At 34.4% G+C, this 14462-nt stretch overlaps 1 protein-coding gene across 5 annotated transcripts in view; it reads left to right on the top strand.

The window, feature by feature from the left end:
- Positions 1-14462, top strand: part of CSNK1G3 (casein kinase 1 gamma 3) — an 83676-nt gene that overhangs the window by 23725 nt on the left and 45489 nt on the right. For all 5 annotated transcript variants that reach the window (XM_076363366.1, XM_076363365.1, XM_076363362.1 and 2 more), the window contains exons 4-5: positions 1930-1970; positions 8664-8733. In XM_076363366.1, the coding sequence (XP_076219481.1) occupies positions 1930-1970; positions 8664-8733 (111 nt within the window). The remainder of the gene's footprint in view (positions 1-1929; positions 1971-8663; positions 8734-14462) is intronic.

The raw sequence follows: 14462 nt of genomic DNA, 5'->3' as shown, positions 1-14462 counted from the left end.
AATTTGTTAATTTTGCATTTACATTACTACAGTAGCAAGTAATTTAAAGTGGGCATCCCTCCTACAGAGATGTACACAAGCACTTAATTTGTTTTATGTACTTCTGCAAACTGGAATATATTTTGAGCATGTGTCTTAGGGTTGAATCTTAAAGACTTAAAGGAGGAATAAAGTTGTTAAAGAGTGGTGAAGTTGCACTTCAGGACATAAAAATTCAGTTATAAATCAGTAGCCATTGTAGTTCTTCTACCTGAGAAGAAAGGAATGGCCAGACTTCTGTAGTGGCTTGTGGATCAAATGGTAAATGGGCTGTATGTATCAAATAAGTGTCTGATACGCAACCATTAACTTGCAAAGGACTAAATTGTTTTGAATACTGAGCTGTTAATCTTAAGGCTCTCCTGAGTTACAGTTAAGATAAACTGATGGGGTTGTAAAAGAAAGCTTGTTGCTGCTGCATGTGATGCATTACCTGTTCTGTGCTTAGTGATAGATCAACAGTGGTGTCAAATCTGCTGTCTCCATATTTTAAAGAGGCAATTGTCCTGAATCACCGCATGGAAAGTTATAATGTGCCTTCTGATGTTTCTTCAGAATGATAAGCCTGTCATTACTGCATTTGTCTACTGGCACCCAATATCCAGTCACTTAACTGTAACCATATTTGTTAGCTACTCCAGTAGTTGATTTACATATCTAATAGACTGAATGAGCAGGGCCCCTGCAGGAGTTTCTTTTAATGTTTTCTAGATTGTAATAGCATGCAAAGACAGAAGCAACTTCAAAGTACGCTTTTTGTCAAAAATGTAACTCAAATGATCATAAGATAAGAAATAACTGTGTAAGGTGCCTGGATTTCCACTCTAGTCCCTGGATAGGTCTTGGAATTATCCATTCTTTTGGTGGTCAGATTAGGGCATGCTGCCCATACTGATTCTGTGTGTTTTATTGTACAGCCTTCAAGTAACTTGCTTTTTGTAAAGTTGATCCCTTAACAGATGTGATTTTAATGCATCTTTTTTCAGCTTTGCAAGAGTACTCTATTTTTAAAAATAAGGATTTGAGCTGAGATCATAGACTTTGACTATAAACGTAACTCTCTTTGCAGGTAACCTTTTTGTCCTGATCCATGTCTTTTCCCTGTTTGATTTCTTTAACAAAACTGAGCTAAATGTGGGAAATTCAGACCTGAGTAATACTACAGAGAAAGTAGGATTGTCATTAAAAAATAATACACTAAACTCATTTGAAGACTGTAGAGAAACAAAAAGTGTCAGAAGTGACAACTTTTTTTCCCCTTTATCTGCTATTTTTTAATTTTACACCTATAGAGCTTGTTTAATATTTTAGTCATTGCATAAAATTTGAAGTAATGCTTGTTGAAATATGTTTATCCAGTTACAGAATCACTTTTAAAGCAGCAGATGCATTTTCCAAATGGTGTAAGCATTTAACTCAGTAATATTCTTGCCCTGGTTTTCCTAACTTTAAGCTTAGTAAATAACAGAATTTAGGAAAAAAATAGTCCTAGTTAATTCTAACTTTAGTGTCTGGTGTTCCAAAATCATATGATAATTTTAAAATTTGTAAATTGTTTTCAGCAAGAAATATGAAAGTGTAGAATATCACGTTCCACTTACAATAACTTACCAATTCTCAAGCTTTTCTAGTGTATAAAAATTTTGCAAACTTAGTGAAATAGCTGAAACTCTCTCTCAAGGAAACTGCCACTTCTTACATTTTTCAAGAACAAATTTGTCTTTAAAGTATGGTATCAGACTAATAAAGCCACATTTTTTTATGTCACTGCTAGAACACCTAGCACCTTAGATTAAAAATGTTTCAAAGACTTTCTTGAGGTTTAAATGGCATTTTACTTGAACAGGAAAGCCAATGTCTCACATCCTTGTTTTTTTTTCTTTTTTCAAGGAAAAAATTTATACACAAATGAATATATGGCAATTAAGCTGGTAAGTTAATTTTGTTTTTTTTTAAGCATTTGGGATGAGAAACTAATCAGAATTTTCCTTTCATATATAATGGTTTCATTTCCTCAGTTGAAATCCTTAATAGTCTTGTATGTTTTCAACTGATTAGACGAAAGCAGTTAGTGATAGATGTAATTTTATGCTTTGGCCATATTGAATAAAATTAGTGTTAATTGTTGTCACTGTTCTCAGAGCTAAATCTGTGTTTGTTTGTAAAGTCAATGATGATTGACTGCTGCTTCAAGGGTATGCTCAGCAGTCTTCCTAGAAGATTCCTTTTTTGTGCAACAAGTAAAGGAACATCAAATTTAATGTGAATCTGACATCAGGTGACTACAGAGAAGCTCCAGAAATTCTGCAGACTACTTGTATTTTAACAATCTTATTCCTGCCCCAAACTGTTTTTCATCTGTAATTATTGGTATTTGCACATCTGTTTTGGTAGACATGTTTTATTTGCAATGATGTGTAAAATGTTTCCTTCACTTACAAACATGGTAAATTTGGATATTTTGTTAATATGTCACTGTTCTGCTTTTTCTGAATCTTTCATCAGTTTACTTCATGTTTTGCTTCTGGATACTTTTAACTTCTTGGCAAATGACTGTTTTTGTAACCAAAATACTTCAAGATGGAATTAAGTTGTTTACTTTTTTGTCATCGAAGGAATTTTAGGACTCCCATTAATTTCTTGCTGCTGCAGTAGGACAGAATGTTTTTCATAGCATAGTCTGGTGAATTTCTGGTTCTATAAAGTGAAAAGTAAACTGTGGAAACAGAAATACATGGCTTTAGATGGGGAATCTAAAAAGCATTACAAATGTATGTAATGAACTCCTGAAAAATACTTGTATTGCTGTTCTTGCTTGGAAAAATATTTACTTCAGGAGTAGTTACGGATTTAAAAACATCCAAATTATGGTTTGAAAGAGCAACGTTGGATGCAGTTTTGAGGGTTATCATGTGTGTGTTATACCAGATTTAAATTAATTTTATTTTAAAGTGTCTTGAACTTACTCTGTATGTCTGGTAAAAGTTGAAAATGGTCTGAGAATCCCTCTAGTTAAAGGCTGTTTACTATAAAGCTCATTCAGAAATAGTTTGCAAGATAGTGATTTTTTTTTTTAAGCACTTGATGATGTAGAGCAAGAGAACTTTTTAATCTGATCAGTGAGTTTTGGTAGAACCATTTTTATTATATATGTAACTATTAATAAACTCAGCTACTATTTCAACCCATTTTAACTTTCAAAGATAGTGTTCAGTGGCAACTTCTACTTTGTTTCCAAATTACTCAATCTTACAGCTGTTCATTTACAGCTGTGTAAAAAGCTCGTAGTATTATTATTGAATAACTTTGAAGTCACTAAAGAACCAATGCAGTAAAGTATGTCTGTAATTTACTACTAGTGCTTAAAGAACTCTGAATATGTAGTTAACTTTTTGAGTTGTCCTCTTACATTAGTGGTATGAAAAGCTATAGTGTCTCTGCAATAAACAACAGATGGAAGAAATCATAGTGAAAAACAACACTAGAGCTTGGATCATCATTGTAAGGTAAAAACACATTTATTAGCAGGTAGAACTAGTAGGTTCTTTTAATATGGTTCTCAATTTTTTTTATATCTTTCAGCACTTCTGAATTTGTTTCCAAATTGGAAGGGGTTTTGGTCACAAGGTTCTGTCTGTTAAAAGCAGCTGCATCAAATTGTAGGATTTAGTTGAATTTTGCTTTTTTGCTGTTTTTTCTTCTCCTATTGGAGACAGTGCCAGGACTTTATTCTAACAGTTAGGTAGGTTGTACTTGCTTGTGATATAGCATCCTTTCCCTTTTAAAATATAAGCTTAACAGTTTTTCCCCTGTCTCTAGCACTTATTCCCTTTGTGTTTTGAGAGCAGTTGTTAGGCCTATGCTCAGTCTTTGTTTTGTTATCCTAAATGAGGTGCTCTTAATTTCCTCTCTGTTCTGCGCATGTTGTAGTTCAAGTTTAGCCCTCCTGAATGGGATTACTTGAATTATGTATGTATACTAGTTTGAGCAGTATCCTAAAATAGTACTTGTGTTCCTCATGGTAGCATTCCATTGTTGATATACTGTTTTCTTGTGAGTGGCAAGACATCTCCTATGCCAGATGTTTTGTGTATAAATGATGACCATATACTCTAGTGCAGGAGAATTGTGTGGGTTTCTCTCAAGAGCATGAGTTATAATGGCTGCATTTATACAGCAGCTTGCAGGAGTACTTCTGATGTTAAAAGTAAATGGATTTTAAAACTACTGTTTTGACTTAAACTTTTTATTGTGTTGAATTAATATTTCCCTTGTGGACAAAATTATACAAGTATGTTCCTGTTTATGATGCTTATGGCAACCTGAGGACTTAACTTGTGTAAGGAAATAGTTTAAACAATTTTTCTGTGAGGCCTGAGGGTCATACAATGTATGTATTTTAATGTATAAAGTTTATATGTAAACGCATATTTATTCTGGTAAAACGGCTACAGTTCCAGGATCTTACTCTTAATCTGGTTTCTTTCATTATGGCCTGTTCTGGTTGGGCAGATGCTCAAGTTTGAAACATAGAATGGACTTTTTTAAGAACCGGAATGAGACTTTTAAGAACTGGGCTTTATCAGTTGTGCACTGTCTAGTGGTGTTTGTATGTTTCTGCTGGCCTATTAGTATACAAATTGGTATCTTGTGATCAGATAGTTCTTCAGCAATAACCATTTGGTATATATGAACTGTACCTTTCCTGCTCATCTCCTCATTTATTGTTAGGTTTACTTTTATTACATGACCTTTTACTTCACTTAAATCTCTTATTCCATGTTCAGCTCTTCCCTCTCCTTCATTCTTCCCTTTCCCTGTGACAAACTTCTCCATTGTACAAACTTATCTCCTCTGCAGGATGTTTAACCACTAACCAAATACCAGCTAAAGGAATTTCTGCTTGAGCTGCTTCTGGAAATAAGTCAATTTTTCCTTCTATCTTTATGTGAAAGATAGCAAGTTATGAGGTAGTCACTGCTGCTTTTAATCCATAATCTTTAACTGATTTATTAATCATTCAACTATTAAGATTTTAATCCTTAAAATTTTTAAGTGGGATGTGTGTGAAAAGAAGGTTGTGGTTGGTTCCAAGGCTGGAATGTTTTTTTTCCCTCCTTTTTTGTTTTTAAAGAATTATTGCAGTCTATTATGATACCATTTCATAACACCTCTAGAAGACTAGTAAATCCAAATCAAGTGCAACTCTGTTTAATAGACTGATCTTTCCCTGTAACAAAAGCCCTACCTCTTAAAGAATTTTCTCCTGAAAATAGCTTTTATTTGCTGTTGCTTAAGAAAATACAAAGCAGAGACAACGTATACTGAGTAGTTCTCACTGGATTACTAAAAACATGAAAATTAGGTAATAACTAAATGTTTATATTGTGCTTTGGGTTAACATCAGAGTTCTTGAAAATGTCTGTCCTTATAGTTAGGGGAAGTAAACTGTCTGTTTTCTCAAAGCCCTTTAGAAGGGAAGTGACATATCTTCCAAATTGTATAGTAGTTTATTCCATGTATTTGGCACAAAAATAATTGCAAAAAAAACCCATTATGAATTTGAAACAGATTTCACATTTCAGGTGTTTATACTTTTGTTTGAATGTATAAGCATACCACGAAAGAAAAAAGGAGGGGAAAAAACTTGGTTCAAAAGGACCTCTCTGAACTAATGAGCTGTTTCTGCTGCTCAGGTAACTGGTGCTTAGTAAACTGCACATTAATTCTTTGATGGCAGCAAGACACGGAGTCCCTCATTGAGAGAGAAATGCTCTTTTGCAGGGAAAAGAAGCTGTTTATGTTTTAGTATAGAAGCTTTGAAATAATTACAGTTGAATGTGAAAGCAGTGTAGTGAAGGTCGTTTACAGAACATTGCAGAAATCCTGTAACAGTTTTCAGGATACTTTAGTGAAGACCTGAGCTTTTTTAAGTAAACAAAAATACACTAATTTCTTTTGGTAAGAGGGGAAGTTGGCTTCAAAGTCCTCTGGGATTATCATGATGTTTGAAAAGTTATGTGTTCCCAAGCTTACTTTTAGATGCTGAAACGTACTGAAATACTAATGAAAATAAAGAACTATGATTTGCCATTTCTTTTTTTATTCTTGCATGTGCTTTTTAGACTTATTCATAAAAATGTAGTTACAGTGGTGTATTCTTCACTCTTATATTATGGTGGAAGATTACATTTAACATACATTTGTCTTGGTTTATCCTTATCTATTTTTTCTCATTTATCAGTAGTTCACTGCATACTGCAAAGTGGGATGTGTAGGAACAAAACAAATTTTATGTGAAGAGCTTATTGTGCTTGCCCTCTCACAAGTTTTGTTGAACAAAAGATTTTATTTCCTTTGTATGTTTGGAGTTACTGAACAGACAGGAAGATATCTAAGTCTCCTTACAAAAATAAGGCAATTCCAGAAGACTGTCAGCCAATAAATGGACTACAAGTACATATTACCACATTTTTTTACCATTACTGGAGGGAGTAAGAGTATTTAATTGTCTCTCTGCTAGATAGTGTTTAACTTCAGTCTTTGGCTGGAGTGTAGTTGTCGAGTAGACTTGTTTTGACTGAGAACATTTGCCTTCTGGAGGCTTATCAGAACTGTTTCCTGCTGATGACTGAAACAGGCAGCATTCATTTGAAAAAGCGTAGATGTGTATATCAAAAATTGGAAGCTGTTGCTTTTCACTAGGAGGTTTTTTTGGGGGTCTGTTTATGTAACTGATATATACAAGCTATTTTTCATCCTTATTATGGGAGCATCTTATAACATTGAGTGGTAATTAAGTTGTTAATGTACTATTGATTAAGGCAAGTGTATAACTGAACAAAATTAAACTGCCCATAAGCCAGTGTCTTGTCTTAGTATATTCAGCAGACATGCAGTTTTATGGGCTAAAATATTTTCCTCTTAGCAGGCATAATTACAAGCTTTAATTAGAGACTGTGTAGAGAGTGGTATACTTAGTAACTAACAGACTTGTATAATACTACTGCAGGCAAACTAGTAGCTAAATTTTTGTGGTTTTATAAAAGGTTAAAATGTTCCAGTAACATGCTTCATAATGGATGTATTTGTATCTCTGAAAGCTGAGTACTAAAGGTTGCACTGATCTGCTTAGGCCCGTGTTTACAGTAAAGTCTTTTGTAAAGGATATCTGTCTTTAATACTTGACAATAAATTTCATGTGTTCTCCTCATAAGCTGTAAGTAGGACCTTTTGGTGGCCCAGTTAGTCTTGCTTAGAAATTCAGTTTGGGAAGGTTCAACACCTTTTTGTTTCAGAACATTCTTGCTCACTTCTTTGCAAAGAATTCCAGTGTTCTGGAGCATAAAAAGCATATATTAAATTCCATTTGGATTTTGTAGAAACTGTTACATTGGCCCCTTTTTACTTTTGGTCCTCAACCTTTGGCATCCTGGCAAAATCACATTCATAAATGTACCCTGACAGGGACTTTGGCTGTAGCAGTAGCAGCAATTTGGAATATCTAAGTGTTGGAAGGAGATGGGTTGAGGAAGAGGACTAAGTTTTTCATGATTGCATATTGGCTCATAGTTTCTATGGCCTGGCTGTGCCACTGGGAAACAACACAGGTTAATAAACTGTTAGCTTCTGGAGAAGATAGTGTGAGGCAAGAGATGAGCACCTTGCCCAAACTTTTCCTGAAAAGTGACATCCAGCAGTATCAGTTATTGCTGGTAAGTGTATTAACAATCTTACTAGAATTGGAGCACGTAATTAGTAGGAGCAGTCTGTGTAGGAATAATGCGCAGTTAATGTCCAAATTATCACTGATGCATTGGAAGACGTTACATATCACAAGAAACCAGGCATATCTTCTAAAAGATGCTCTAGGAAATTACTTCAAGAATCTTATGATAAAGTACCTTTACTTTGCAAAGGGAAATACTCAAGAAGTTAGGGCTTTCATTTAGGCTGCTTGTGTGTTCCTGTGCTTGATCTTATGTCACTTCAGTCTGAGATCTTGCCACATTAGTATGTAGAACACAGAACTGGGATTTCATTAATTTATGTAAATTATGTTGGGAAAAGAAAGACCTAAAATACAAACTTATTCTGGTGCTCTTTTTTTGTTTCGAATTTATACTTTAGAATGGTGCTACTTAATTTCTGCTAAGCTGTTACTAGTTGGTGGAAGGATTTGGGTTTTTTTGTCAAAATCCTCGGATAAAACTTTTTTTGCTCAAGATACTTCTATCGTATAGCAGGTGTGTGGACAGTCTTTTTGATCTGTTAAGCTGCATATCAATGCCACCTTTTGAAAGCTGCATGACACATCACGTGGTTTGGAGAGACAAATTATTTTTTGGCTATTCCATTGTGGGTCTGTGATTGGGTTTGCATGTTGGACCCCCAGTCCCGTGGAGCAATAGAAAATGTAAATGTCCCTATATGCCATAGTCTCACCTGACTGAGATTTAGGGTTCTTAGTTTCTCAATTACCAGTCATTTTGGAAGAAACATTGAAACTTTCTGTGTGGCTTGGAAGCAGCAGGGTTAGTTTGGCTGGTAGTAGGCTAGTGTATTAGTTTTTAGGCTTTGGCAGAGAGGCTTTGTTTTAAATGTTGTTTTTGTTTTTAAATCAGGAGCCAATGAAGTCGAGAGCACCACAGCTACATTTGGAATACAGATTCTACAAGCAGCTAGGATCTGGAGGTAAAAAGCAGCGTCATGCATTTTACTGTGATGTAATCCAGGATCAATTTTTCACAGAAGTTTTCTGATTTAGGGGTATAAATCTATTTAATAAAGTGTCCCTAGTTACTTAAAGCAGAAAAAAGCCCCGTGAGTCAGTGGATTAACATAGAAAGTTATGTTAATAACTTCAAAGTATGTCTATGAAATCCTGAGTATTTAATAAGTCTTAAATATCACAGAATTTGTGTGCATATGGGTATACCTTAAACTAAGCAGTCTTAGAGTATTCCCAGTGCATTCTTTTTGAATAAACACTATAAATTACAAAATTGCCTATCTACTAATCATATATTTTTATTTAAAGTTGCTATGATATGTAAATAGCTTCAGTCTCAGTTTTACTTCACTTCCATTAATACAGTATATATTGCTGCTTAATAGTTTTAAGCCTCTTAAATACTTTTTTAAAAAGTTTAACTTTAAATGCAGTTTAAAATTTGAATTTCTCATTTTGCTCCCCTTGGTGCTTTTACACCCAGAAATACTCTTATGAAGGTGGCCTCATAAGAGAGGTCCTTTTGCTTTTATAGGTGAGCAATATCTAAAACTTCTCACATATTTTTGTGCCTTTCACAAAACTGTATATAGTCAGTTAGCAAGATGTGAAGCTGCTTAAACTCAAAGTGAGTACAAATCTTGCCTAAAACAGTTATACCCTAGGAAAAAAATCTTACAATATCTTTTTACTTGAAAATGTTCCTTTAATTCCTAGAATAATTTTTCATAGGTCATGTAGTTAGTTACTTTTTCCATTTTTTACTAATGTAGAAGTTTATTGTATAAAGTGGACTACTAATAGTTGTTTTCTACATGTACACTTTTCTTCCATCAAAGGCAGCTTGGATTTTGTAACGGTGATTTTAAAGTTATGCTTAAGCTACAATAAAATACTACTATTTAAGATGAAAAGTCATCTCTGAAAGTCAGGGAATACAAAATGAACATGCCCATACCACTTTCATTTTGTTGCATTGAATATATGTGTTATGATGAATTTTAATACTTTTTAATACTACTTTCACTTTCAAAAATTCAGGATCATATGTTTATTGATGCACAGACAGGATAGTGTTTCTCTAGTTAGGTAGCTTTCAAAATTCTGCGCTCTTCTTTAAAGACACTCTTTAGGGAGACATACTTTCCGATACTTTCAATTCATATAGAACTTTTTCTGATGCTATAGTATGAATGCTCTGGAACCAGGAATCTTTAGAGATAACTCTCTGCAAGACATGACATTGTCTATTCCTGTTTAGAGATGGAAAATTAAGTTATAGAATGTCTAGTCAAAATGTTGAGTCTTATATGCTTGCTAATTAGAGAAAGTCATCAGGGTATAATGTCTGGTTTTTTGTAAGTAGTTGTAAATTGTCAGTGTACACTAGACCAGCATTGTGAAATAGCTGATCAGTAGAAAGCAGAGATCTTAATTGCTTAACTAATGAGACATGGCAACCCACAAGTTAGGGACAGTACCCAGCTGTGAAAATCAAGGTGTAACTATCTAAAATTGCAAAGGAGCTGTGTAGTGGAGGTAAGAATAAAGCTGTAATTATTAGTTCAGACTGCAGAAAACAGGCAATGCTTCTCAGAGGTAGGAACTCTTATGGGAATATTTGTTGGGAAAAATGTCTTAGCAAATGTAACTTTGTTTACCTTTTTGGTTACTGAATAAGATTGGGGGACTGTGTTTAATGTAAGAATGTAGGCAAGTCAAAGTTAGTCTGCTTTACTTTGGATATCATTCAGTCTTTATAACCCTTTTTGTTGGTTGCAACAACTTTATTGCTTTTTCTGTTGCCTCATTGAAGTACTGTAAGGGAGAATGATCTCTCTGATGCTTTGCATGAAGATGAGGAGACCTTTGGGATGAAAACAAGATGAAACTGATGAGTTACGAGCCATCTTCTACAAGGTTCTTCATAAATATTGACCTCTTCTGTTTTGAAAGTAACCTGGTTTTATTCCAAAGTGAAAGCCTCTCCCAGCAGGCATAGAACCCTGTTATCTCCTTTTTGAGTCTTGTCTGACTTTCTCAGGCACCCCACTTGAGACCCATTTTAATGGGTTTTGTGGGAAAGGCTCATCATGAAGAAAGTGATGTTCACGCACCCATCTTCTTAGAGAGAAGTTTAAAAAAAAATTGCTGATTCCTTGTCTTTCTGCAGCACTCTCCCTTTTCCCATCTTTGCAGGAGTTGGGCCCTCAAGTCCAGGAAGTTATGCAGCCTAAGATTCTTTTAGAAAAAAGTTGCAAAATTATGTAATTTCTGTCCTTGTGTGATCTGAGGCAATTGGTTTTATTTTACTGATTTTTTTGTGACATTATGTGTTTACTGTCAGGTGTAGATTTAAGAAATTTAGTCACATGAACAGTTGGAAAACATAGTGTTAATAGCGGTAGAAAGTTGATGGACCAAGTGATAAATTCAGGAAAGAGCTAATCCTTCCTACATAGAACAGGAGATAGTAAAAATCTTATGCCAGATCTATCAGTATACATAGTGTTGCGTTATGGGCAGTTGTACTTTTGTCAGAGAGAGAGTAAATTGCAGGAAGTGTATCTTCATTGTGCAAGTGGCAGAAGAGTCTATTGTAGGAGGTACAAAAATAGCTGTTATTGCTGGAAGAAATTTGAAGTATAGTAATTGTGAGCAGATAGGAGGTTTCTCTGATAAGTAATTACTCACAGTACTAGCAGTTCCAGTTGTCTGGAGCCTTCTGGCTTCTAAGCTTCTAAAAATCCACAGTTGCAGACTTTCTTAATCATGACGAAGTAGTCTGTTCCTTAGTTGTTTTTGTGTAGCCCCACAAAACTTCTCGTAATTTGGCTGATAGCTTTATACCTGAGTGTGGACTGCTTATTTTGCATTTAATTGTATTAAATAGCCTTTCTACTTGTTCTCCTCCTATACATGCATACATGTGTATTAATAGCGAATGACTACTAAAAAATGCTTTCAGAAGTAACTGGTGAAAGGGAATAGTACTCCCTTTCTTTTCCAATTTTGTAAGCAGAGTCATTATTTCCTATAATCAAAACTTCATTTTTCACAAATAAGAACTATTAATTCCACAGGTTATGCTACAAACAGACTCATGCTTAGTGTGAAATAACCTGAAGCTTAAGGGATAAAATACCTGTAGCCCCTGTGAAATCCCAGTTTATTTAGGGGTGGCATGGGGAGGAGGGAGAGGCATTAACATGTGAATGAATAGTTCTGGAAGAAAATGAGGTTATTTTCCTGAAATACCTTCCTGAAAGCAAGTAAAGAAAATATTATTGGGCAACAGATTATCTTACCTTCTAACCCTTTTTAACAGAGCATCTTAGTGCTTCCCCTGATCTTGTCAGCGCCCTTGATGGAAGGAGTAGCATTTTGAAATCATATGTTTTCTTGGTATTCCCTTATCTCCAGCCAGTATTTGTCTACTACAAGTCTACTTACTTATTCTTATAATATCCCTTTTTATTTCTTTTCTAATGGCCTTGTGATAGATTTTTTTTTATTATTATTAATTTCTGTGATAAGAATTTTGCTATTCTGGTTCTTGAATGCCATGAAGATGGAAGACATGCTTGAGTGAAAAAAATTTGGGGTATCTTTTATAGTTCTGGTCCCTGAAAGAACAAGGAAAAAATAGACATGAAATATGATAGATGTGCAGTTTTTATACACAAGATTTTCAAACTGAAAGTATTCATTCTTTGTATTTAATAAAAAGTACTTTTGACTTGCGTGAGAAAGCATTAACATTTCAAAACTGTATTCCTTCAGAGAGAATCTGCTCATAAAGAAGGCCTGTAATCTGTAACTTTTCTCTCAGATATGCTTTTCACTGAACATGCCTGTGAATGTGCAGTAGCATGTAGGTATTTCTCAGGGAAAAATGTGAAGAATCTTTCTTAAAAAGGAAACTTTTAATGTACTCTTGGGCTTTTTTTTTGAAACATTTTTAATTATTCAAGGGAATGGATCTAAAACTTATTAAAATAGTTATTAAATTAAAGATGTGGCTTAATTTGGTCACATCATTATTTAGCTTTCATTTAAGTTTTACATACCAATAGAGATTTTTATGAAAATTGCTGTCTCTTTTTCTGCCGATATTTTATCATTCAGTAACTGTAAGCATGCTCTTCCCATGAAGTTTGAGATCATTTAGTCAGTATGCAGAAATTTCTAGTCAACTGAATGAGCAACCTACAGATGGAATTTAAAATATCTTTAATTCTAATAAAATTTTAGTTAAAAGTATTTTCTTAATATCCAAGTATGAATGATAAGATAAACTGATAAATTATCATAAGTGCAGTACTACAAATAAAACTATAGCTGAATTTCTTACCTGAAATTACAGCAGGACTTTTGGAATGAATAGAAAACAGTTTTGTATTCTTTTTAATTGATTTTTTTTGTATTAAGCTTTTACGCTGTCAATCTTTCTCCTTATGGTGAGAAGATGAGATGTAAATGTATTTCATGTGCTATGCCCGTAATTTAACTGCACCTAAATTCAGTGTGCTTTCCTACTAGGAGGGACTTGGGGGGGGTGGGGGGAATCAGTAACTGCTGGCTCAATTTGAGTATTGAGCAGTAAAACTGAGATTTTTCTTAATGTGGGATTTTTTCAATTTAAAAACCTTATTGGTGAAAACGTTTAAAATGTTTTGTTTCTTTGATGGATAGGTATTTACAGTATGGTTCAGTTCCCTCTTGCAGTAAGGAGTCTGTGTACATATTAAAGAAGTTATGTATTGTTATGTGTTGAGGAGCGTAAAAACTATTCAACTTTTATTGTCCGATTTTTCCAACATTTCTTAATAAATCTGTGGGTCATTAATCATAATGCCTGGGAGTCTTTACAAGTGAATGAGGACTCTCTTGTACTTACCTATCTGGCAAGTGGAACAAAAGAATGGCAGGCGGCTCCTGCTGCTTAACCTGCCTTAGTAGAACTTGTGTCTGCAATGCTGCTATTTTTCTAAGAACAGATTGTCACTATGGTACCTGACTATAGCAACAAGGGGTATCCATTGTTAGATTTTGGTTTTTCATTTGAGGTCATTTTTGAAAGGGACAAAAATCTGTTCAGCTGTGGATTATCCTACTTCTGAAACTGCTGTATTAATGTTTCAGAGAAGGCAGATGCTCAGTCATGTTAATGGTATTTTATTTTTCTTAATTTTTGTACTTCTGTTCTTTTAGCTGAAGTCTAGTTAACACTTCCACTCTTAAAACTGTCAGTCAAACACTTTTCTTACAGGGTGACTATTGGCCAGTGCATTTATAAGATAAATATATATATATATTTGTGTACTATGGAAAAAGGTACTGTATTTTAAAAGGTTATGGCCAGTGTAAAATGAATGCTAAGTATTGCATTCTGTACATGAGAATCTTTTCTATGGTTTGGTACTAAGCCATGTGATAAATGTGCTCTGCATTGCTATCTAAAAATACATTTTTCAGTTTTGAGGTCATGAGAGCCTGCTGTAGCCATATACAGAATCGTACTACTTGGACAGCGGTAATGAAAAAGTTACTGTTGGGTTAGTGGTTGAAGAAGACTGCAGTGCTGGCATACTGTGATTTTGGAAGATACAGAAACATTACCACTTGTGTACGTATGGGCTAGTAAATGCTGTTGGTGTAAGAACAAGTCTGTATGTAATCTTAAGAAGTT

Source organism: Aptenodytes patagonicus, chromosome Z, assembly GCF_965638725.1.
Source record: "Aptenodytes patagonicus chromosome Z, bAptPat1.pri.cur, whole genome shotgun sequence".
Classification (NCBI taxonomy): domain Eukaryota; kingdom Metazoa; phylum Chordata; class Aves; order Sphenisciformes; family Spheniscidae; genus Aptenodytes; species Aptenodytes patagonicus.
This window is presented reverse-complemented; position numbering and strand designations above follow the sequence as displayed.